At 37.3% G+C, this 23835-nt stretch overlaps 1 protein-coding gene across 3 annotated transcripts; it reads right to left on the reverse strand.

Moving 5' to 3' along the window:
* Positions 1 to 4335: 4335 nt before the first annotated feature.
* Positions 4336 to 21327, reverse strand: LOC127640356 (BTB/POZ domain-containing protein kctd15-like). Of its 3 annotated transcripts, none has more exons than XM_052122865.1 (5): positions 21019 to 21327; positions 19037 to 19296; positions 17623 to 17767; positions 12181 to 12486; positions 4336 to 6386 (listed from the first exon to the last, which is right to left on the reverse strand). In XM_052122865.1, the coding sequence occupies exons 1-5, from the start codon at positions 21028 to 21030 to the stop codon at positions 6228 to 6230; spliced, it is 882 nt and encodes a 293-aa protein (XP_051978825.1). In that variant the 5' UTR covers positions 21031 to 21327; the 3' UTR covers positions 4336 to 6227. The 3 variants fall into 3 exon arrangements, with proteins under 3 accessions (XP_051978825.1, XP_051978827.1, XP_051978828.1); XM_052122867.1 differs by having other exon boundaries at positions 19037 to 19212; positions 21019 to 21325; XM_052122868.1 differs by lacking the exon at positions 21019 to 21327 and adding an exon at positions 20672 to 20914 and having other exon boundaries at positions 19037 to 19212.
* Between the last annotated feature and the right edge of the window lie 2508 nt (positions 21328 to 23835).

A 23835-nucleotide genomic window follows, 5' to 3' on the forward strand; every position in this document is an offset into this window, starting at 1 on the left:
CTCATTTTAATATTTAAAAAACTATTATTGAAAAAGATGGTAATGAGAGTTATAATTGAAAACAATGTTAATAGTAAAAGTAGATGCTCAGATGTATTCTGGTAATGACAATTTGTTAAAGTTGCTAAAGTGTCCTGAAAATAATGTCACAGTGCAAAAAATTCTAAATGTTCGTAAATGTAGACTTTATTTAATCTATGCAAAAATATATACTTTGTGTGTGTATATTTAAGCAATATCACATGAGCAAGAGTGCGATATATCCCTATATCAGCACTGCTGTGATTCGGCCGCAGGCAAGAGTGCTGTAGGAAATCACAGCAGTGTTGATTTAGGGCCATATAGCATGATTGCAAGTGTGATATTGCTTAAATTAATAACAGTTTAATAACAGTTCAATGAACAAGTCATAAAAAAAACGCATTTGTGCATGGAACTACATTCTTACGTGACGGATCAGAATCTGCCTTTGCTGGTTCAAACAAAATTATGTGTCCAAGCATTCGTTAGTAATTAAAAAATTCACTTCAGAAATAGTATCTTGTGCTGTTTTGAACAAGTTATTGGATAAACATTTGTTTGTGTGAGAGACTGAGCATGTGCGATCACCTGTTCCCACTCCCAAGCAGAGATGCTTTCAGGTTCTGAAGATCAACTTTCTCAGTGGAAATAAAAATAGTGACCAAGCGGTTGTATCTCTCCCTATTTTGCAGTAGCCGGTGCACAAGAGTCGATCACTGTAGAAACCGCAATGTCCTCCACCATTTTAAACCGTACCCATTGTGTAATTAATCAGTCTGTTGTGTCTCTCAGCTGTGATGAGCCGTAATGCTGAAGTTGTTTGTTTAAAGCAGTTTAAAGCTATTTTCTAGCTTTAGTAGTGTAGTTTAGACAAGCGATCACAAAGAGCTTTTTTATAGACACTGGCTGATGCGGATTCACTTCACGTCACCTAACTGGCTCAAATTACACACAAAAATTATCTTTTGCACCTCCTGCTGGCTAACATATGTAATGTCAAGAACAAAAGACAAACAGTAGCTCTTTACACATCTGCACTGCTCTTACACGTTAGTTTAGAATGGCATGAACACAAGCGGAGTGATACACACACAGTGAAGCGTCCGAGTGCTGATGGTGTCAGACCATCAATGCTCATGGAACCTCTCTCGTCCAATCAGATACAAGGACTGGAACTAACTGTTGTGTGTGTGTGTGTATATATATATATATAGTATATACACCGATCAGCCACAACATGAAAACCACCTGCCTAATATCGTGTAGGTCCCGCTCGTGTCGCCTAAACAGCTCTGACCCATGGGGGTATGGACTCCACAAGACCTCTGAAGGTGTCCTGTGGTATCTGGCGCTAAGATGCTAGCAGCAGATTCTTTATGTCCTGTAAGTTGCAAGGTGGGGCCTCCATAGATTGGACTTGTTGGTCCAGCACATCCCATAAACGTTCAATCGGATTGAGATCTGGGAAGTTTGGAGGCCAAGTCAACACCTTGAACTCTTTGTCATGTTCCTCAAACCATTCCTGAACATTTTTTGCAGGGTGCATTATCCTGCTGAAAGACGCCACTGCCATCATGGAATACTTTTGCCATGAAGGGATGTATGTGATCTGCAACAATCTTTCTTTAGGTAGGTAGTACGTGCCAAAGTAACATCCACATGAATGAGAGACCCGAGGTTTCCCAGCAGTTCATTGCCCAGAGCCTCTGCCAGCCTGCCTTCTTCCCATGGTGCATCCAGTAGCTGTTTTAACCACCACGCAATTGCGTGGGGCCCCGGGCATCGGGGGGGCACCCGCCCTGGTAGGAAAGCTCCGCAAAAAATGCTTGAGGGGCGACATGTTGTTCTGGGTTCATGTGGAACACGCTGTTATCAGTGCTCTTAGACTGGTTCACGTTAGAAGCTGCTGGAGTCGGGACAGGTGAGTTTTTTTAAAGTAGGGCTCTAGATTGTAATATACGAAAAAATATATAGGCCGTCTGAACTTGTTTCGTGCACTCTCACTCACAGATACACGATATGCGTGAACAGATAAGTTAGGGGCCGTTCACACATTTTTGAGGTTTCAAAAATGCGTGCAGAGACACCTGCGTTCTGTATCAGTCGTTGAACTGTGTCTAGATTGTTTTGTTTTTTTGGCACAGGTGTCACTATGATTTTAAGTTCCGAGCGAGTTCAGGTTTCAAAGAGGGGACTGTTACGATGTTTAACATTATTGCAGATTGTTCTGCAACAAAAAGTTTCAGACTTGATAAACGACAATGTTTTTTTCCTTCTCTAGTGTGCAGAGGGGCCGCCATGCCTTCTAAGTTTATTGTTAGTTACGATGTTACCTACAATACTGACATGAAATACAGCCTCATTGTCAGAATATAAACTCCAGGTGAAAGTAAATAAGACAGGAATATATTACTACTGTATACAACAAATCCTCAAAGTAATAATAATACTGTATCTTATTATAATGGCAAACTGGACAACAAGAAATTATTGTTGGATTATAAAATGTTGCTGGGTGAAGTAGTAGGTTTTACACACCCTGTTCAAAATATTGTTTTGTAAAAATGTTGTGTATATAAATATTGCTTTGTATCACTGTATTGTGGAAAAACTAGAAAACATGCATTAATTAACTTTAACTAGATTTGAATGTACTTGGCTACAATGGTTGATATGATGAATTTGAAATTATGATTTAAAATAAATTGTATGTAATATTTTAAGCAAAACGTTTCAAAATGGGGCCACAGCTTGGTCGGTTTCTTGGGGCCTCAGAAATCATAAACCCGCACCTGGGTGCATCCTGCTGCCATCTCTTCCCCAGGTAAACAACACATACGTACCCGTCCATCCACATGATCTAAAAGAAAATGTGATTCATCAGACCAGGCCACCTTCTTCCATGGTCCAGTTCTGACACTTTCGGAGGTGGACAGGGGTCAGCATGTGCATTCTGACCAGTCTGCGTCTACACAGCCCCATACGCAGCAAGCTGCGATTCACTGTGTGTTCTGACACCTTTCTATCATGGTCTAACTTTCTAAGTTTTAGTCATTCTATCCAATTTTTTTCAGCAATTTGTGCTACAGTAGCTCTTGTGTGTGATCGGACTAGACAGGCTAGCCTTCATTCCCCTCGTGCATCAATGAGCCTTGATGAGGTTGTCCTTCCTTGGACCACTTTTCACTGTAAAAAATGTGTGTCATTTTAACGGTAAAAGCTAGTTACCGTAAAATACATGTTAAAACATTTTCATATATTAAAAATATATATATATTTTTTTTATGTAAAAAGTAGGATTTTCCCATATAATTAACTGTAAAAATGTATATTATATTTAACATGCACATTTGACAGTAAATTATTACAATAGTAATTGGGCATTCCTGGAATTCCCTGCGTGACCCATTACATTTAAATATATTCTATGTTAATAGTTATGTTTCATCTTATTTTAAATATCATTTATGTGTGTTATATTTGATGTAGTTTAGTTCATGTATATTGCATAATTTTAATTTCACATGTTACCCTGATGGTGTTTAGTGTTTGTGTGAGTGACACTGAGCACTGTCTCTACATGTTTATTGGTCATTGCTCTTGGAAGAGACACTATTGATGAACTTCATGTCATCATGTCTCTTCTATAATTGCTACAGTGATTAACGATACATTATAAAGTGAAAAGCTGACTTTTACAGTTTCAGAAGTTTAATAAATTAAGTTTCTCATTTAATAATATAAACAACGGTACTGCACCATAAAATAAACCAGTTTTAAACTACAAAACATATACAGGTTGTTCTGTAAAGTTGTTTACATTTTTACTGTATTTTCAACCACAGCTGCCAGTCTTTTTATTTTATTTACAGTATAGGTACTAACTACTGACCCAGTCATCAAGCCGTCACAATTTGGCCCTTGTCAAAGTCGCTCAGATCCTTATGCTTGCCCATTTTTCCTGCTTCCAACACATGAAATTCAAGAACTGACTGTTCACTTGCGTAATAAATGTTATTCACTTCACCTGTCAGTGGTTTTATTGTGGTTGATAAGTGTATATAGAGAGGACCAGAAAAATTTCTTGACAGATGTTTTGGGAATCATCCATTAATGAATTGTTCACAATAAATCCAGGATTTTGTATTAGAAGTAAATATACTTTCAATTATGATTTCATGTTGACATTAAATGCAACAACATGCTAAAAAAGTATTTTCCTCATGTTTGCTCAGGGATCATTTTGTTTTGATTTATTTTTTTGGACACATTGACATACTTTCAATGCTTTAAAATAGGGAAAGAAATCCCAACTTATTAAAATTTATTAAAAGTTCATTTTATCAACATCAATTACAAAAAGAATGTTACAATTCAAATAAACACATGCCTGACATACCACTATGATTCATATAAATAATAATCCATTACAAAAAATGTATTTATTTAAATAATATACATTTGGACCATACTGCAATATACATCTTGACACAACATCCATTAGCGCAGTATTTAAATTAAGATTTGATTATGTAATATCCGACACGCCTCCTCCAACCATCTTCGCACTGGAGACAAATTCATCGATCCCCTTCAAAGTTACCAGGTTGCATCCTTGAAGGTTGTCTTTTTATAATATTGTCTATGAACTCAAAAACTGACATGGTATATTATATTAAGGGGTCTTATAAAGCTGCCGTGAGCCATTATGTACAATGTGCGATTAATCAAAGATTTCAATTTGAACACATTTGCTGAATAATTGCGTGTGTTTTCTCAGTCGCTGTCCAGTTAAGACAACACATAGCACAACTCAACATGTCCATGACATTTACGTGACCTTTACTTTTGAAATGGTGAGGCAGACCGCCTTAAAAATGATGCCTTGTTTTACAATACATTACACATTTCAGTCTGTTTACCAGCGATCAAATTAACGTTTCAAGTTTATTCTTACTCATTCTCTCGCCTTGCGTCTCTAATAGCGATTTTGCTAAGGGAGAGCATGAGTAAAAGGGATTGTGGGAAAGTGAACTTAACTCCTCATTTCTGACCCTTAACCCATCCGTCTCCATAGCTCTGGGCCTTAAGGGGCACAGTAACACCCCCCCAAACCCCCCCCCACCCCCGACTAGCGACTCTAATATACAGTGCAAGCAGCCCTGGAGTGCTGCATTCATTAACAATCTGAGTAATCTCATTTTACCAACTCCTAAAGCTGCCTTCATTAAACAAGACGTTGTTTGGATGCACAGGGCATTGTATCTACAAGAGATCGTTGCTTATCTTTTAAATCAGTTATCAAAGCAATCATTTATAATGAAGTCATACATTGCTAGATGGAACAATATCAACTCTTTTGGCACGTTCAAGGCTAATTTGAAGAAAACGGGGATCCAACATATAGATCAAGTGTTGTTTCGTGTACAATCGGATTTGGCAATGCCATCAGAAAAGCTCTGACAAATGAGTCCAGGTTTCCCTTTAGACTTGCTTGAACAAAAAGCACTGAATGCATTACCAGGCTGTCTGCTTTAGCCATGTAGCCTCTAGTCAAAGCATCTACACAACCAGAACAGAGAAGTCTGCACTTACAACCAATTGACTTCTGAGAACTGCTCTCATATCCTTCATGTAGTGAGGCAACAGCGATAAACCTGTAGGTCATAAAAGAACTGATTTACATAAAATGGGACTGGAAAATGAGAACATTAGATATCTAGATTAAAACTGGAGGACAGATTTTGTATTTTGTGCTGTTAATATTGCCCGTAAGGTTGGAGATCTGACTAGTGCATCGTTTGAAAATGATCTAGCCGAAAGGTATGTGTTCACCATGAGCTTAACTTCCTTATGGAGTTCTTTCTTTCATTTACGCACATACAACGGCAAAATTACCTCTTGGTATTCAACTACAGTTTATGTGGAAGATAAACAAACTATACATTTTTTATGAATCAAGCCAACACAACAGCTAAAATTGTAAACTCAAGGTGAAACATACTATCATGTGACTTAATTTGTTTGTTAAAAAAAAGAAAAGAAAAAAGATGTCAATGAAATGAAGCCATAATAATCGTATATTTTGATTTCAGTCCTCTTAAGAGTCTGAATGGTCAAGCAGGAGACTCTTCTTGCAAACGAACGTCTTGTGTTTGTCCGTTGGCCTTTATTTTTCATCGAAAGCAGACTGAGGCGTTGATGGTCTAGTCTAGAGGCTCTTGTTTTATCCTGATGGGCGTGTGGCTGGTTTGACACCGTCTGTCCTCTCGACTCAGGATGTACTCGCTGAACTGGGAGGAGTCAACGCCTCCTCCGCAAGATGCCACCATGCTGAACCCTTTCTGGAAGAGTCTCTCCAAGACCTAGGAGAAAGCAGGGGAAATGTTTTTGTATATGGAGAAGTCCTAGGTTCAATATAAAAAACTTGGGTTCTGTTCCAAAACCTAGTGATCTTCCAAGCCAGCAACTGCCTACATAGGCAGTTGCCTTGTAAGGCAGCATCCTAGTCTAAACGGAACCTCAGAAAAGACTGATTTGGAATTATCTACATAGGCAGTTGCCTTGTAAGGCAGCATCCTAGTCTAAACGGAACCTCAGAAAAGACTGATTTGGAATTATCTACATAGGTAGCAACACTGCATGCCACACAAATAGCACTCTAAATAACTAGCACTGCAGTGGCAACATGACATGCAATAGAGTGCTCAGTCTGGTTCTGGAAGTAAAAATCCCATTCATGTTTTCCATAGTTTTCCATAGGGATTGATTTTTAACGGTAACTTATAAGCCTTTAAAGACAGATCTACCGTGAGCTCTGAGGTAGTTAATCAATTGCATATCCTTCTGTTGAAGCCATCAGTTTGCAATATTTCATCTTCATTTTTATAAAATCATTTTTAATAGTGGAATTTCTGGTGAAGAACTACACTACCCATAATTCAGTAATTCACCAATCAAAGAACCGCTGCAAAAAGTGAATAAATATTCTGCAATAAATGTAAAATATATTGATTCTATTTATTATCAACCACTTTTAATCAATAGTTTTATATATTGCCATAGTTTTCAATTAGTTAACGTCCATCGCAATGCTTCATGGAATTGTAGTTCATTTCCTCATTGTCTTGTACCTTTGTCTTTCTGTCTGATTTATAGATAATTTTTTGCTTCAAATCAAAGTTTGGAATATTGTTATTCATTTTGGAGCTGGTTGGTTTGGCTCATGGCTTAGAACTTAATGACAAAACTAATGGGAAAAATTCTTTCAGAACCAAGACAGCTGCAAAAGTTGGCGGTCACTGTTGCACTGTATTAATTTCAATTGAGTTTTCTGTTAGCATGTTGAAAAGCTAAGGATGTGATACTCGAATAAGCATAAAAATAGATACTGCACAAACATTGAGTAAATTAATACTTAATTTTAATTACACAGATTTCATTCAATACTGAAAAGTAGCTATGAAATATAGCTAAGTACATGTATAATTTAATCATAATTTCTCTCACAAAATCTCTTCACAAAAGAGATCTCTTTAATCAATTGTTTCTCCTAGATGGCAATAAGATGGAGAGCAAATGGAGACTTTTGCTTTAGTCTCCGGCTCCTCAGATTTTACTATTATTATTATTAAGAAATTTCATGTAATTTAACTCTGGTCATAAATTGGATGTGACCCCTTTAAGAGTTTTCTGACACCCGCTGTGTTACACACATGTGTGCTTTAGAAAGTGAGAGCATATGTTGGGCAAGAGACCTCTCGGTTTTGTTCATTGGTTGATAATTCTTAGGGTGAATGTCAAGTTTTGCAAAAAATGCTCAGAAATTGCATTAAATATGTGTTCACAGGAGTCTTGTGTTGACATTGAGTGTTTGTTGTGGATTATTTTGAAGGGTGCATATGATTGCATATATGGAGTTTGACCCAGTTTGTGGTCAAAGTACTGAGTATGTAAATTGAATATTATTTATATCTTATTTAATGATTTACAGCCCAGAGTGTTTTCCAGTTTAGTGGAAAATGTGTTATGTGTGAAAATGTGTAATGAGAACTTGTGTAGTGAGAATTCTATTGTTTTAAACTGCAATACATCCCCTTAAAGCCTGGTTAAAGCAAAATGCTTTGAGTGATTTAAGCACGTGTTAAATGCATACAATGCTTTGAGTGATTTAAGCACGTGTTAAATGCATACAATGCTTTGAGTGATTTAAGCATGTGTTAAATGCATACAATGCTTTGAGTGATTTAAGCACGTGTTAAATGCATACAATGCTTTGAGTGATTTAAGCATGTGTTAAATGCATAACATGCTTTGAGTGATTTAAGCACGTGTTAAATGCATAAAATGCTTTGAGTGATTTAAGCACGTGTTAAATGTATAAAATGCTTTGAGTGATTTAAGCATGTGTTAAATGCATAAAATGCTTTGAGTGATTTAAGCACGTGTTAAATGTATAAAATGCTTTGAGTGATTTAAGCATGTGTTAAATGCATAAAATGCTTTGAGTGATTTAAGCATGTGTTAAATGCATAAAATGCTTTGAGTGATTTAAGCACGTGTTAAATGCATAAAATGCTTTGAGTGATTTAAGCATGTGTTAAATGCATAAAATGCTTTGAGTGATTTAAGCAAGTGCTTGAATGTATAAAATGGTGTGAATGTTATAAGCATGTATTAAGTATGTGTTGAAGTATATGGTTAAGCTAATGCCCAGTTTGTATTTTCTTTTGACATTAGCCTTTACCATATTTCATTTGTTGTATTTCGTTGTACTATATTTCATTTTTGTATTTCAGTTACTGTTTTTATATATATATAGATATACACAGCCCCATCGACCGCTGTTTAGTTTTTTCAGCAGTCAGAATAAAACCCCCAAAATATATTTTTGTATTCTGTGTTTTCTTTACAACCCCCAGCTACAAAAAATATCCAAAAATGCAAGAAAACTTGTTTACATGAGATTTGAAATAATTCGGTCATTTTCTGCTTTTGATGTCAAGATGTGAACAGTCACACGTACAATATTTGCGTACATTGGATAAGCCAGTAAGAATGCCAAGGAAGGTGTTTATATGTAAAGCTAAAACAGTGTTAAATTGTGCAAATAAATGCCTTACTTGTCTCATTTGTGTCTCATTTGTGAAACATCAGAGACAAAGTTGATGCTTAAAATATACAACTGAGAACTCAATTATGTTTCCTGAGCTATGTAAGAGCAACCTGAGGAATAACATTTTGACTAGGTTTTGTGTTTTCCAAGTAAACTCCTGTTTATGCCACTCTATCAGCACTTCACATAGTTGCATTAAGACACTTTTCAAATCAGCAATCTCAGTAACAGCACTATCAACAACTTCACGCTTACATTACCCTCAGACACTTCTCACTCCAGACCATCCACCCGGGATGAGGAGTGAGCAGACATCCCCTGGGCTGTTTACAGGGGTTTGATGCAGAGTCAAATGAGAATAGGCTCCCCCACTGACAGCTCACACTGAAGTCGCCCGGCTCTTTCATTACAATTACAATACACAATCTGAGCTATTGTAAGAGATCCCTCATCGTCAGAGTGCCATCTCTGGGCATCTACTGTCACTGTCATTCCCGCCACCACGAACGAAAGCAAATGAAATTTTTGATCTGTTTGAGTGCTTGTATTTTTTTTTGAAATTCAATACATGCAGTCTAGAGTATTCACTTACTCCTGCACTTCTTTCAAGTGTGCTTCACATGAAAATGAAAGTTGTGGCTTGGGGCAACAGAGCCAGATAAAAGTCCTTCCGTGGAAGAAAAAAAGAGGGAGAGAGAGAAGGAATCAGTTGAACTGCAAAGGGCCTGAGAAAAAATGTCCACCCTTATCCTCACTTTGGAAGTTGAGGCTGATGATAAACTTGAAGAGGAAATGAACACTTCTTACGACTTAAACACACATGAGGTATAAAAGACGTCAACACCCTGATTCAAGGACCTGCTGAAGAAATCATCTTTTTGAGAACATACCATGTATCGATATTAAGTTTCTTAGGTTTTGTTGCATCAGTATTACAGAAACAAATACAAATGCATGAATCATGCGACATCGAATTTTGTTCTTTTTGTCCAATTTTCAACCTTTTCCAGTAGAATTGATTAGTCATCATTTAGCCACTTCATGTCAAAGATTAACAGAATATTCTGGGTTACCATTTAAGCTCTATCACAACAGAAAATAACTCATCCAACAGTTTGTAAAAACAAACAAAAATATTGTGTTGACAGTTACGTGCTTACAATGGAATTTGAGGGGGAAATACACTACGATTTCTTCAATAGAATTCCATAGTAAGTGGATAACTGTCAACGGGTATTTGACAAGTCCAGCATTTTGCATGCAGCTTTTATGGCATTATATATAAACTGAGAGTCTACATGGAATATTTATATATTGAAATAAAAAAAAATTCACACTGTAGGACCATTTAAAATGAACTAGAGAAGGCAAAAGTTGATTATAAATGGTGAAAACTTGAAAGAAATAGTGTCTAGTTACAGGACCTTAGTTTTAGATTTTCCCTTTTACAGTCATATACATTTTAACCTAAAATCTTGGTTTTGATTATAAAAATGTCCATGGACATGTTGTGTCAACTACCCCAACACATTTTCTTTAATTTTATTTACAAACTGCAAACATTTATTTTCAGTGGTAATCGACCACATCTGGGGTATGAAGTTACCTTGTATTTAATCTTGAATATTTCTAAATAAGTTCCTGAAATGAATCTATCTCAAGAACCATACATAGAATGTCACAAACCTCTCAATTCATGCACTGATGTGAAAGCGTGTGATTATTTCTGACATTACACTCACTTCTCGATGGTTGCATCACTTTGAACTTTCTTACAGTAAACGGCTACAATTGTTGGCAACAAACTCTCTCTCTCTCTCTCTCTCTCTCTCTCTCTCTGTCTTTCTCTATATCTCTCACCCTTTGTAATTCCTCTCTGATCTGTCAACTCACATTTCTTAGGTGGATTTTCATGAACACCTGATGTGTACGACAAAAAAAACGCTACTAAAAAATCCACCAGCCTGATTCAGTTGGTTAAGTATGCAAAAAAGGGGTGAAATAAGTGTTATCAGACCCACTAATTAGTTATACATTAAGTCAATTAGGCATTTGTAAAAAGTAGCATAAACCAGTTTAGGTTGTTCAAAGAAACCAAAGTACAGCATTAAAAATGTAGCATGTGTGTTTAAATGCTTCGGGCAAAGAAATGTGGGAGCACTTTTTTAAATAGAGAGATTTGTCTTAAGGATGAGTTAAAAATAAATTATGCATATCATTTCCCTTCTCTTCTCTTATTTTCATGACTATATATTCCTAGATTATCATTGCCTCCAGGATTCAAGGTAATGGACATTATAATATTTGTGTATATAAAAGTTTCTGTGCATACACTAGTGTGTGTGTTTGTACATTTGTGCATGTGCAGTGTAAGTGTGTTTATGTGTATGTGCTTGGGGTCGTATGTGTTGCAGCACATTTTAAACAGGCAAATCGTGAAGTATGTGAGAATATCTCATGGGGCATAAATGCACCTTTGCAGCTGTGGAAACACGCATTCATCCACACCTGCCTACTATACCTTGCACCCTCTCACATCTCCATCTCCTCCTGTTGGCAGGCAGGAGTTAAGCTGCCTCCAAGACACAGCAGCCCAGCATACTAAATATCCTCCCAATCAAGCAAGCAAGACCAAAGTTCTTTCAAAGTCCATGTCTAAACTTTTAAATGAGAAAACCTTATAAAACATATTCAAGAATATTCAAAGAACTATCAAAAGCCTTGTATATAACATCCCATATGGAGTGCCTCACACTTGGGGTTTATTTCCAGTTTATTTTAGAGTTTTTAGCATGTTTTTATTTATAGAGACAGTAGAGAGGATATAGGAAATAATAGGAAGAGGGGGAAATTAGATGTTGCAGGCCAAATTCGAACCTGCATTTACCAGTTGAGCACCCTAGCTCAACATGTCTGGATAATACTTCTCATAACTGTAACCTTATCTTTTTTAGGTTTCATGAGATTAACCAAAATAGCCTATATCGCTAAATGATGATCATCAAATATTGTGAACTTAGTATTAGCTAATGACAATGCTGTACCTGCACAGAGTTGAGCCTGCAGTAGCCATTCAGTGGAAACCGAATAACATGGGTTGGGTCCTGGTTCCAGCCGGCATTGACTGAATTACACATGACGTCCCCTGTCTCTGGGAAAATCTCCTCTATAAGAGCCTTGTCTCCACTGATGGCGATCCTCTCGCCAAGGTCAGGGGTCACCCGCACCACCAGGCACTCACAAAGTTTAGCCGTCCGTCTCTGCTCCCGGTCCTGTTTCCAGCGCTCCAGCTCTTTCAACATAGGCATCAGCTGGTAATACCGAGCCTCCTCATACAGCAGCTGGAACTCCTGCAGGAAGAACACATGGACGTGAATGCACACACACATAGATAGATGGAAGAGTGAATTAATGAATAAACAAACAAACAAAACCATTGAACCAATGACCAAACAAGTGAATGAACAAACGCATAAAACACACAAAACATTGACCGAATGAATGAGCAAACAAATGTATGAAAAGAACAGTTGAGCGAACAAATAAGAAAACAAATGAGCGAACAAACAAAACATTGAGCAAACAAATAAACAAATGATTGCGCAAACAAAGAAGCCATTGAGTGAACGAATGAATGAACAAACAAACAATTTCTGTGTAATAATTGTGAAAACAAATAAACAAACAGACAAACCATTAAGCAAACAAGTGAACAAACAAACAAATAAACAGGCCGTCAATCAGACAAAGAGCACAATAAAACAAACCATCGAGTGAACGAATGAGCAAACAAACAAACCATTTACATGACATACAAATGTACTTTTATCATAAGTGATTTGATTGATGTTGTGAAAGTACTACAAAAGCAATGGACGTAAAATCAAGAAATAACACGTTGTTTTTTTACAAAAGCTATTTTTTTTAAAAACACAACTGAAGAATACAGACTATTGCATTCATGGTTTCAAACTACATATAACTTATATATAACATACACCAAAACCAACACATGGACGGTTCTGCCTATATGACCCATCTTAAGCCAGGACCGGGGCAGGGGGATGGGGGGGTAAGCCTCCCGGCTCTTCCATCGCAAACAGAGACTCTGATCGGACAGCACAGATTGCCTGCCTATGCCTGAGGCTTCCTTCACCCTGAAGCACATTTACCCCAGTTGCACTCGTCTTTCATTCACTACTAAACCAGATGGCAATGTGCCTCAGTCCTGCAATTACAAATACTAAAAATTCTAATCCTAAATAAATAATTATTGATTTACAGCATAAATATAGAGTGCTTTGGTCATCCATATAGTATGAAGTAAAAATCTCTAAACATTGAGATGCCATTAGAGTTATAATCTGCACTGTGTACACTGCTTTTATGGAGCCAAATATGTCATTTTTGGTCTCTATATTTATTTGATTTTTTGGGATGTGTTATGTTGGTGAGGGTTAAAGGTAAGGTTGAAGAAAAATATAGATTATGGACAAATAAATAGCATCTAAATGTTAAAACCTACTCAAAACTCATAATACTGATACAGTTGCTTCATTCAGAACCTGGTGGCCTATTTCCTCTGTGGCCGTGTAAGATATTTGTGATCTCTGGCCTTCTGGCTCTCCGTCCCCACCCTGTAAGACGACTCATTCCACTGCAGGCTATGCCACTCAGAACAATAGCACCAACCATTTCAGACATGACGCTCTTTTATGATTACCACAAGAAAAGGATTTGTTGTCTATCCCACACCCTTCCTTCAGCATCTCTTCTTTCTCTCCTTATTTTTCCTCTCTTTCTTTCTTTCACCCATACTGGTGCTGACAACACGGATACGGAGATTTTAGGCCTTCAGGCTCTTGCTAATTCAAAGAAAAACAAGCTCCACTTCTTTCCCAGGTCTGCAGTAAGGGCTGGGTATGTTTTAACAGGGCTTCTTCTGTGAGTGACTTTTGGGAATGAGACTCTAAACGTAACAGCCCACAGAAGAGAATTTAGACTTACGCCACATCCATTTGGTCAAATGAAACTGGATGTGGTTCATGGTACTTTTTCAAAAGCAAACACTTCTAGAAGAACAAAAATGTCACCAATTTCAACAATATTTTAAATCTTATAAACATGATAATTGTGGAGCGGAGGGGGGGCGGGGCCGGGCTAGAATGCCGCACGCCATGTCCCCAATCGGCCTGATGGGTTGCGCGAGGGATAAAGGCAGCTGGTGACGACGGTTCGAGAGAGAGAGAATTACGGGCATGTCCGTCATGTGTGTATTTATGTTTGTGTGTTTTGGTTTTGAGTTTAATTAAATATTATTTATGTTGACAAGACGGTTCTCGCCTCCTCCTTGCCCATCTTAACCCCCTTACATTGGTGCCAAAACCCAGGAAGGGGGAGGCGAGAACAGGCTTTTCAACATAAATAATGGTTTAATAATAAACTGAAACGTTAACAGACAAACACACGTAAACGATTTCTCTCTCCCGCACAATCCTCTGCAGTCGACCTTTATCCCTCACTGAGGCTTGATTAGCCTAATACAGAACCGGGTGTGTAGGATCATGACCCGGCCCCGCCCTAGGCCTACCACAATAATTTAAAAGACATAAGTGGGAGAGTGGAGGGACTCTGTCTGACACCATTTATCATTCCACCAGAGAAAAACGTTGTACAGCTTTATTTCAAGTCAGATATACTCTCTTAAAAAGTATGGTCCTTTGCAGCCTCTTAGGTTCAGGAAGTAGCACTTTTTATATTATAACCATTTGTCAATAAATAGGATTCTTCAGGGATATACAAAACTATATCTTTTTTTAAATCGACTAGTCAGTGTGTTTCCAAAACAAATAGTTGACTAATTGGTCTGAAGAAAGCCCTGCATAATTAATTGGTTTTGAGAGCAAAAATATGGAACAGAACGCAGAGGTCTGTTTTTAAATGTTTGACTATACGTCAACTACACACTCATGTTGGCATGCTCAAAAAAGCTTGAGATGTGACGCAACAACCAAAGACCTTCTTCTGAATGTGTATGGCTGAAGTAGCAGTGCTTTAAAGAAGGTCAAGTTAAAGCGTACATTTTCTGAGAGGGTTTTGCTGCGCAAAGTGCATTACAGTAGTGGCACAACCACTAATACTATCAAAACTTTAAAAAAATATATAAATATCTAGATAACATGTCTCGATAGTAAACATCACAGATTGACTAGTCAGTTGTTGGACAACTAGTTGACCATCGTGATCATTCCCAATTCTTTAGTTGCTGATATGCACTGTGAAGAATGGTAACTAGCCATTTTCACCTCAAGGTTCTGTTTCTACTTGATCTAACACAATGTTAGTATTCAGGTTGATTCACTCATATTAAGCCATATTTTTTACTTGAATGAAACCCATTCATTTAGATGTTGCCACATTAAAGGAATGTGCCAGGTTCAATAACAATTCAGCTCAGTCGACAGAATTTGTGGCATAATGTTGATTACCAAAATAAAAAAATTATTTGACTTTTTATTTTAAAGCAAGAATCTGGGTTACAGTGAGGCACTTATAATGGAAGTCATAGGGGGCATATATAAACAATATGCATGTAAGCATGATTTTGGTGTGATAAAATCGCTTACTAAACTTTTGTGTGTAAAGTTATAGCCAATTTTACAACTTCATTACCATGACGATGTAATGTCAACAAACCCTAAAACAACTGTACAAATTACAATTTAAATGACTTTACAACTCACATAATACATGAGTTTTAACAGAAGAATGAATGTAAGTGCTTTAATAAAATGATATGCTTTATATTTCTGTGTTTAAACTCCCCAAAAATTGGCCCCATTCTCTTCCATTTTAAGTGCCTCACTGTAACCTCGATTTGTATTGTTTATTTATTTTTGTAAGAAAAGGAGGAACGAGTCTAAATTAATTTTTATGGTAATCAACATTATGCCCCAAATGTTGTCGATTGAGCTTAACGTGTATTGAACCCAGACCATTCCTTGAAGCCATTTTAGGTTAACTGGCAAAACATATATTTTTTTTTTTTTCAGCTTAGTTCCTTGAATTTGGATTAAAAATGTTATTAATATAAAAAAATGTTTTTCAGATCAGCATACTGGTTTCTTGTTTTATTTCCGTTTTATTTTTTTGAAAGCACCAGCACATTCAAGTTTTTTTTCTGAGAAGTTATTTCCTCTTTTGGCATCAAAATGTAAACCCATTTTGGCTCTATTTGAAATGTATAGGATGATACTTCTCACTACTTGTTATTTCTACTGCGTAACCTCTTGATCATTTTGGCATATGCAAACGTGCATATTGAATTGGTTATCTTGCTATGCTGGAGCCACGAGCATGCAACAGCCAAATACAAAAGTGGTTTCACAGGGCCATGTGCACAGATCAATCATTTCAGTCTTTGGTGGCTGAGTTTTACCACACAGGTAAGGGCTCGGTGACTATTTATAGACAAAGTGTGAAAACGTAAGTGTAATAAGATGTAATGATGTGTCTATGTGCAGTTCTGTACATTTTTTATGAGTGTTATCAAACTGCCTCATACAATGGAGAAAGCTAGCCTCGGAGCCTGAGGCGAAAACAAGACTAGCCTCACCCTAATTAATCTCATTGACACAAATACGTTTACCCATCTGAAAGAAAACACTTTCAGATATGAATGCATGAAGTCATAACCACCATTTTACACTAAAGTAATTCCTACAGAATAGTGTTTTTGCAGAAGGGAATTAACAATACTATTTTTGTAACATATTTTAATATTTTATTTTATAATTGAAATATCATTATTATGACAAAACTCTTGTGTAACGGATTCACCAAGTAATTTTATAAATTGATTTAAATTATAACTCATAAAGTTTCACTGAGTTTGTGGGTAATTTTGATGTATTATTGTAAACTACACTGGTCACACTGTACACTGGAAAAAGTGGTAGGCTATCAAAAAATATGCTTTATATAACAACATCTAAATTAACTGATTTGATTCAAGTCAAAAATTTGAACATCTTTAAATCAACCGAATACATTAGGGTACATCAACAAACTTCATTTAAAGGTTTTGATCAAGCACAAACAGGTTCTTATTTATAGAAATGTACTAGAAATATGTGTTGTTGTGTGTTGTATTTTTATTGTCTTTCCTCGTCAAAGTCAATTTAGACTGCAAACTTACTACTCGGGTAAAACGTAGGCCGGATTTCTTTTGAAATAATTTAAGAATGGCGATGCAAATCACAGCACTGTCTCGACTCGCTTGACTTTAAACATCCCATGTCTGTGATTATTCTTTTATTTTGTCCCAAATTAACACGATATGATGTGGCGAAATAAATGTGTTTTATGTTCTTGGAAGCATGGTTTCTTCTGTTTCAACTCAAACCATTAACATGATGTTCTGGGACTAAAAGAATAAACGACCTGCTGAAGAGGCACTGAGTGTGTCTGCAGTGTGTTAACTCTACCTTGAAATCATCAGGAAGAAGCAGTTTACTGGTTCTCAGGTAACTCAGGATGTAGCGGAATATCTCTCCATCTCTGTCAATGAAATAATGCTGCTTCAGACTGTCCAAAACAATCGGTTCGGTACCGTTGAACAGACGACTGATTCTGGGGAGAGAAAATGTAAATTGGCGATTTTTTTATATTAAAAAGCACTATGTATTAACAATTCCTGAATTCAGAAACTCACTCTATCAACTCTGGTTCCTGAAATAGTTTTTAAAGTCATTTTACTTGCATTTAACATTTTACATTTGAGATAAGTTGAACAGCAAACATGTGAGTTGATTATTTAATCATATTTAATCTCTGGAATGGGGTCAACCGTTTGGTATTATGTTGTATGCTATTTCTGTTCTTTAGATAAATCTACTTTATTTTTGCAAAGATGTTTCTTTATCATTCTCTCATTCTATTTTATTCTCTCTCTCTCTAACTCTTTCTCTCTTTCATTCTGGAAACTGATGCAAAACACTTAATAAGAAAACCAATTCCTCCTTTTGTGCCTCGGGTGGTCCTTTTCTCATATGGTCTTGCCGTTCCCCCAGTTATAATTTCACCATATAGCTTTGGGCAGTCTTAGTTTTTCATCTCAGCCTCTTTTTTTTTTCTTTTCCAAAAAGCAATTAAAATGCTGCCTGCTTTTCACCCTCCCCCCATTTTCCTCTCCTCCCCCTGTCCCCTTGCTCTCCCGCTCCATATCCATTAATAAATCAGAGCAAGCCATGCTCTCTGTTAACCTGAACAGATGTGGAAATGCTTTCACACTCTCTTCCTATCTCACTAACTCACACACACAAACACACACACCATCTCTAACAGGTGGTGCCCCTTTACCACCCTCTATCTCAAACCTCTGTGGATTACGGCTGGGATGATGCAGCAGATATGAATTGCACGATTCTACAAGTGGCAGTGGTCAAATCATGCCTAACTGTGATCTATATGTTAAAAGACTCATGTTCTAATATTTACCAGGATGCCTCTTTTGATCACATAAAATATTTGAATACTGTTTAGTACCCACAAATTAGCTTTAAATGATGTAAAATGCATTTTAAAAGTACATCATTTAAGTATTTAACTTACTTTTTAAGTAAATACATTGCTAAATTGTGTGCAGGAATGCACTGCCTTGTTAGACTTACTTAATTGTTTCAATGTAACTAACATGCCACTACATTGTAATAGCACAGAGGTGAAATAAAGTTGGACCACAGAACTTGCAGTATGACTGTAACTCAACACATAGGCAAGCATACAAACCAGTAACAACAGCTCATGCCCCACAATTGTCAACAGCACTATGATATATCGTTTAAATCAACTTCACCCATCCTAGCAAATCCCAAAAAGGTTGCCCCCCCGGTTTCTTACCTTGAGTCTGGGTATTTGGTGAGGGTGGCCAAACTGCTGGTGTACATGTGCCCACCTACATCAATGTGGACTGGAGCGTTGGCTTTAGTCAGCTGGGCCGGCAGAGGGATTCCCTGAGTGGCCAGAGGAGACACTGGGGACCGGGTCAAAGAGAGCCGAGACATGCTCCTTCCCTCCTGCACAAACAGCACAGTGTCAAATAAACTTCTTCCAGTTCTCTTCTCCCCTTCAATCTCGGCGATCCAAGGAGCGATTCTGGCCTGCAAGCACGCAGGAGATCACTTTTACATCTTCCCCTTCTATTGCATTTTTACCTTAAGAATTAGCACCACAACTCTAATTAAGAAAATTTGCCTGCCGTTTTTTTTCCCCTCCTTTTTACATAGAACCGGAGGGGAGAAATGGAGTGATGCTTATTAGCGAGCACGAAAGGGAGAAAGGGAGAGGGAGAGAAAGAGAGAGAGAGGGATGGATCCTAGTACTGTAGGTGTCTACCTCCAGGGAAAGAGAGAAAAAGCGTAAACTCCTAATTAAAGATATTGGGCGAACGTGTGAGACGCAAAACACCTCACCACCAACAGCTTTTCAGATCTTTGAAAGTTTCAGAGAGCAAATGAATCAACATTTTGAATTTAAATAGGATATTTAAGGGGCTAAACAAGAAAATGGTGCTATGTCAGAATAATTTAATTGTTAACAGTACTTTACATTTTACAGGAAGCATGATATAAAGAAGCACTCCTTTCAGGCAAAGTAGGTTAGATTTCACTGCTGTTAAATAGACCTTTGTTTGGTCAATTCCAATGCATCACTAAACAGATGGTTAAAGTCCCATTTCCTGAGGCACAATGCCTAGAGCAATGTGTGCCCATTATTTTACTTCACTTCAGGGGTTTATGTGTTCTTATAAGATATAGCCAGTGTCAAGACATGAGTTGAACTATACATTTACAAATGTCAAAAATGTAATGGTTAAGTCTTGACAGGTCCATTTTTTAATTGTTATTTCGAAAATTATTTCAGAGTGTCCTTCCGGTCTCATTTTAAAGACTAGACAAACTGAGTTTGATTTGAGTTTATTCCTTCAAGTTTCAATACTGAACAACATATCCAAAAAGGTTTCTGGCCCAGGCATTACTTTCAGAAGAACTGCCCCACTTTTTCTTAATAGTGCTCAGGCACTGTAAAAGTACTAACTTGCAAATGTTATCTCAAGGATGTATTTCTACCTGTTCCAACCATACATATTAGCCTTGTTGGTGTAACCCAATGTATTCAGAGGTTGATACAGTGATGTTAAATAATATTTTTCACTTCGATAAAAACAGTTCGTGTGTGTGTGTGTGTTAAAGGTCAGGAGGGAATGTTATGATTTTTCCAAAATTAGAATCATCAAAGTGAGATAATAGTTTGTGATGTTCAAATTGCAGCACGGAGTGCGTCAAATAGCCCTAAAACTCTCCGTTACGCACTTCCTGCACGCAGTACAGTACTGCTCTGACTGACCTCTCATTTTATTCTCAAATCAGCCCTCCCTGCTGTAAAATGGCTAAAATACTACACACTGAGAACAAGGGTAAAGATGTAGCCTACCTACTACAAAAGCATTCGAGAAATGGATGGAACCCACCGTACCGTTTCAAACATTTTATGAGGTCCGACTCAATCTGAGGATTCTATCAGTCTCTGTGAAGGTTGTTGTGTCCTTTAGAAAAACTTTTCGTAAATGTTTTACAACCACGGTCCACCCACTTCGGCACTCCAAGGTTTCCTCGAACAGAATCCAAATGTTTTGAGTCCCGCAATCCGGGTTCTGAATCCAGCGAAATCTAAAGCCGGTGCGATAGCCGCGATATATATATAGGTCGCTGTGGCTTTAAAAAGTCGCTTAAAACACTGAGGTGTCGGTGTAAGAGCAGAGACGGCTAAATACACTTTCCACTAAAGCTACACAAGGGAGTCAGTCAAGCCTGCGTCCTTACCTTGGAAGACATAGCTGTAAATGTATCTTCAACCCTCTTTAAATCATGAGATCGATCGTGGCGTGTCTTCGTCTCGCGCTTTTTTGTTTCTTGCTCCTTTTTTGTGTAAGCGCGAGAGTGCGTTGAAGGCACAGCGTTCCAGCCCGAATAACAGAGGACAGCTGAACAAGAATTCTTGCTCAAGGCTCTCCAAACGCCCCGGGGCAGGATTAGGCGACAATTAGCTCAACCCTGCCTGAGCTGGGGCGAGTTTACAAGAACATCACTTGATCTCGCATTTAACATTTGGATAGTATACGCATATATGTTTGTTTTAGTCGTACCGAAATTATATCTACTTTGCCACGTCTGAACAAAGATATGTGCGCAAACGCGAGAGCGTGTTCCGGGATAGCGGTTTACAAGGTTACCTGTGTGTTCTTCCATGCATTTGATTAACCTTCAGCAGAAAGAGAAATCAGTTTTTGTTAAAAATTGATTTGGAAACAATGTATACTTTTATTTATTGGCTTAAAAAAAAAAAGCACTGCACTTTCGCGACGGCAGATTTTTCCCCTCAGACTTTTTCACGTGCCTCTTATGGGCTTGGCAGAATTTATCTTCTTAATATGGTTTAATATATTTGAGTACCTCTGAGCGTTGTTATAATATTCTGCTGGCCATGAAAATGAAATGACGTATATCGATATGCATTGTGCCTCTGCAAAAGGCGCCCACACACTCCGCCTCGAGCCAAACGCGCCATTTCAATTTTTGCGCGCGGCTAGATAGAGATATCTGCCTTGATGGCGCACAGCTTTCAGGTGGAAGGCAGGTTCATTGTGCTGAAAAGAAGCAGATTTTACATAGAGGATATGTCACAGTTTAAGACCGTTATAAAATTGTTTTCCTATTAACTGAAAATGTCCTGCATGCATACATTCGTTGGCATTTGGCGCCAACCAGAGACCAAATGGAATGTCCATGGCAAATTCAAATACTAACAGAGGCAAATGAGATATCAATGAATATAAATAATACGTTAAGATGTTCATAAATAAATAAACAATCAAACAAACAGCTATATGAATTATTTTTAGTTCAGTTTTTAGTTTTGCATGAAAAAGAAGAAGAAAAACAGGGAAATGCAAAGGTACCATGAATATTTGTGTCACAAATTTGAATTTTAGAATTTTGGCGTAGACTTAGGCCTACGTTATCACCTTCCCCATAATATCATACATTCTCGAGTGAAAACACAGCAAAGCAAATCTATTTGTACACAGGAATATGTTGCAAACTATTTGGACTTAACAACCGGTATTTTTTCCCGCCTTTGGCTGAAATTAGTTTCCCACATCAGAGGAGAACAGCAGGAAGACGAGATATTTTTGTTCAATTAAAGAAATAAGCCCGGAGTTAGTTCAATTACTTGAGACTGGAGGAAGATGTAAATTTAAAGATTTAAATAGCTTAGAATGTTGCCTCGAGCGCCCTCACTTAATTTCCTTAATTTACAGGGGTTGTAAAACAGATGAGGGGAGAAATGGTTATCCAAATGATGTGCATCATGCCAAAGATTTCTATATCTGAGTAACACTTACTATCTCTAGTCTTGCAGTTTCACTTATTTTTATGCACGTCATATAAAGCAGCCTGAAGAGACAACAGATAGCATCCTGATCTCAATATAAAACTTTATTCACATGAAATAAATTATTCTCAATGAAGCCTTTATAACATTAATATTGGGCCTACATTATTATTTTATTACCTTTAATAGTATTTAAATGATAGTGTTAAAATTTAAATTATTTTATTTAAATTATGTAGGCACTTATTTTTCATGTATTAGTAATTCTAATAGCCTTTGTAGAATTTTCATACATTTAGAGGCTGGAGCCTATTTTTGCCAGGAAAGAAAACTGTACTATTTGTACAACGGTCATAAATGTGTAAATAAATCTAAATACGTAGCGTTCTCCTTGCTAATTTTAATGAAGCCGCCCCTCATTAAACCACAGCGCCATCTGCAGAACATGACTGGTAATTTCAAACATCTCAGTAGTATAGTCGACTCACCTCCTCACAAGCATCTTTGAATTTTTTTTTATGCTGTTGCATTTTGTCTACAACTTTTTTGTCTTTTTGTAATAACTTAATTTCTAAAAGTTATTTCACAGCTTATTCTCCTTCCTCCAGGTCCTTCCATTCCAAAACCCAATCACACAGGGAGACTAAATTTTTTCTTTTCGTTTATTCCTTCCTTTTTAAATATGATTTTGGTGCTGAAGAATAAAAAAATGAGGATTTGCTTTGTTCTGTCTTGCACGTGACAAATGGTAGCTGATGTGATGTGCCCTTTGAGTTAGTAGATTGTGAAAGAGAACAGGATGTCAAGGCCCCGGGGCCCTGAGAGATAAGGGGGTAACGAGGAGGTGGAGCTAAAATAACTGCAGTTGCTCCAGGCAGGAGAGGACTTATTGGAGTGGGAGGACAAGATGTAAAGATCAACACCAGTTTTGACTGTAAATGAAAAATTTTACTTCAGCTCCTAAAGTTTACATGAAATTAAAATAAGGATTTTGTGGCCATTAGTCCATTTGTGTTTGCTTGAGGCCATCAATATGCCATTGTTCTCCTAAATCTGCTCAAATTCATGTTGCACTACACAGCTATTTGTCCCATCAGATATACCACCTGCACCCAAATCATGCAGCAAATCCAGAGAAATACTAGTAGCATACTACCATACTCTTTGCCGTATAGAAATGCAGAGTAGAGCAGTGATGTAACTTATCTATATTGGATGACCTATTTGATTTGTCCCGCCCAAAC

This window comes from Xyrauchen texanus, chromosome 49, assembly GCF_025860055.1.
Source record: "Xyrauchen texanus isolate HMW12.3.18 chromosome 49, RBS_HiC_50CHRs, whole genome shotgun sequence".
Taxonomy (NCBI): Eukaryota; Metazoa; Chordata; class Actinopteri; order Cypriniformes; family Catostomidae; genus Xyrauchen; species Xyrauchen texanus.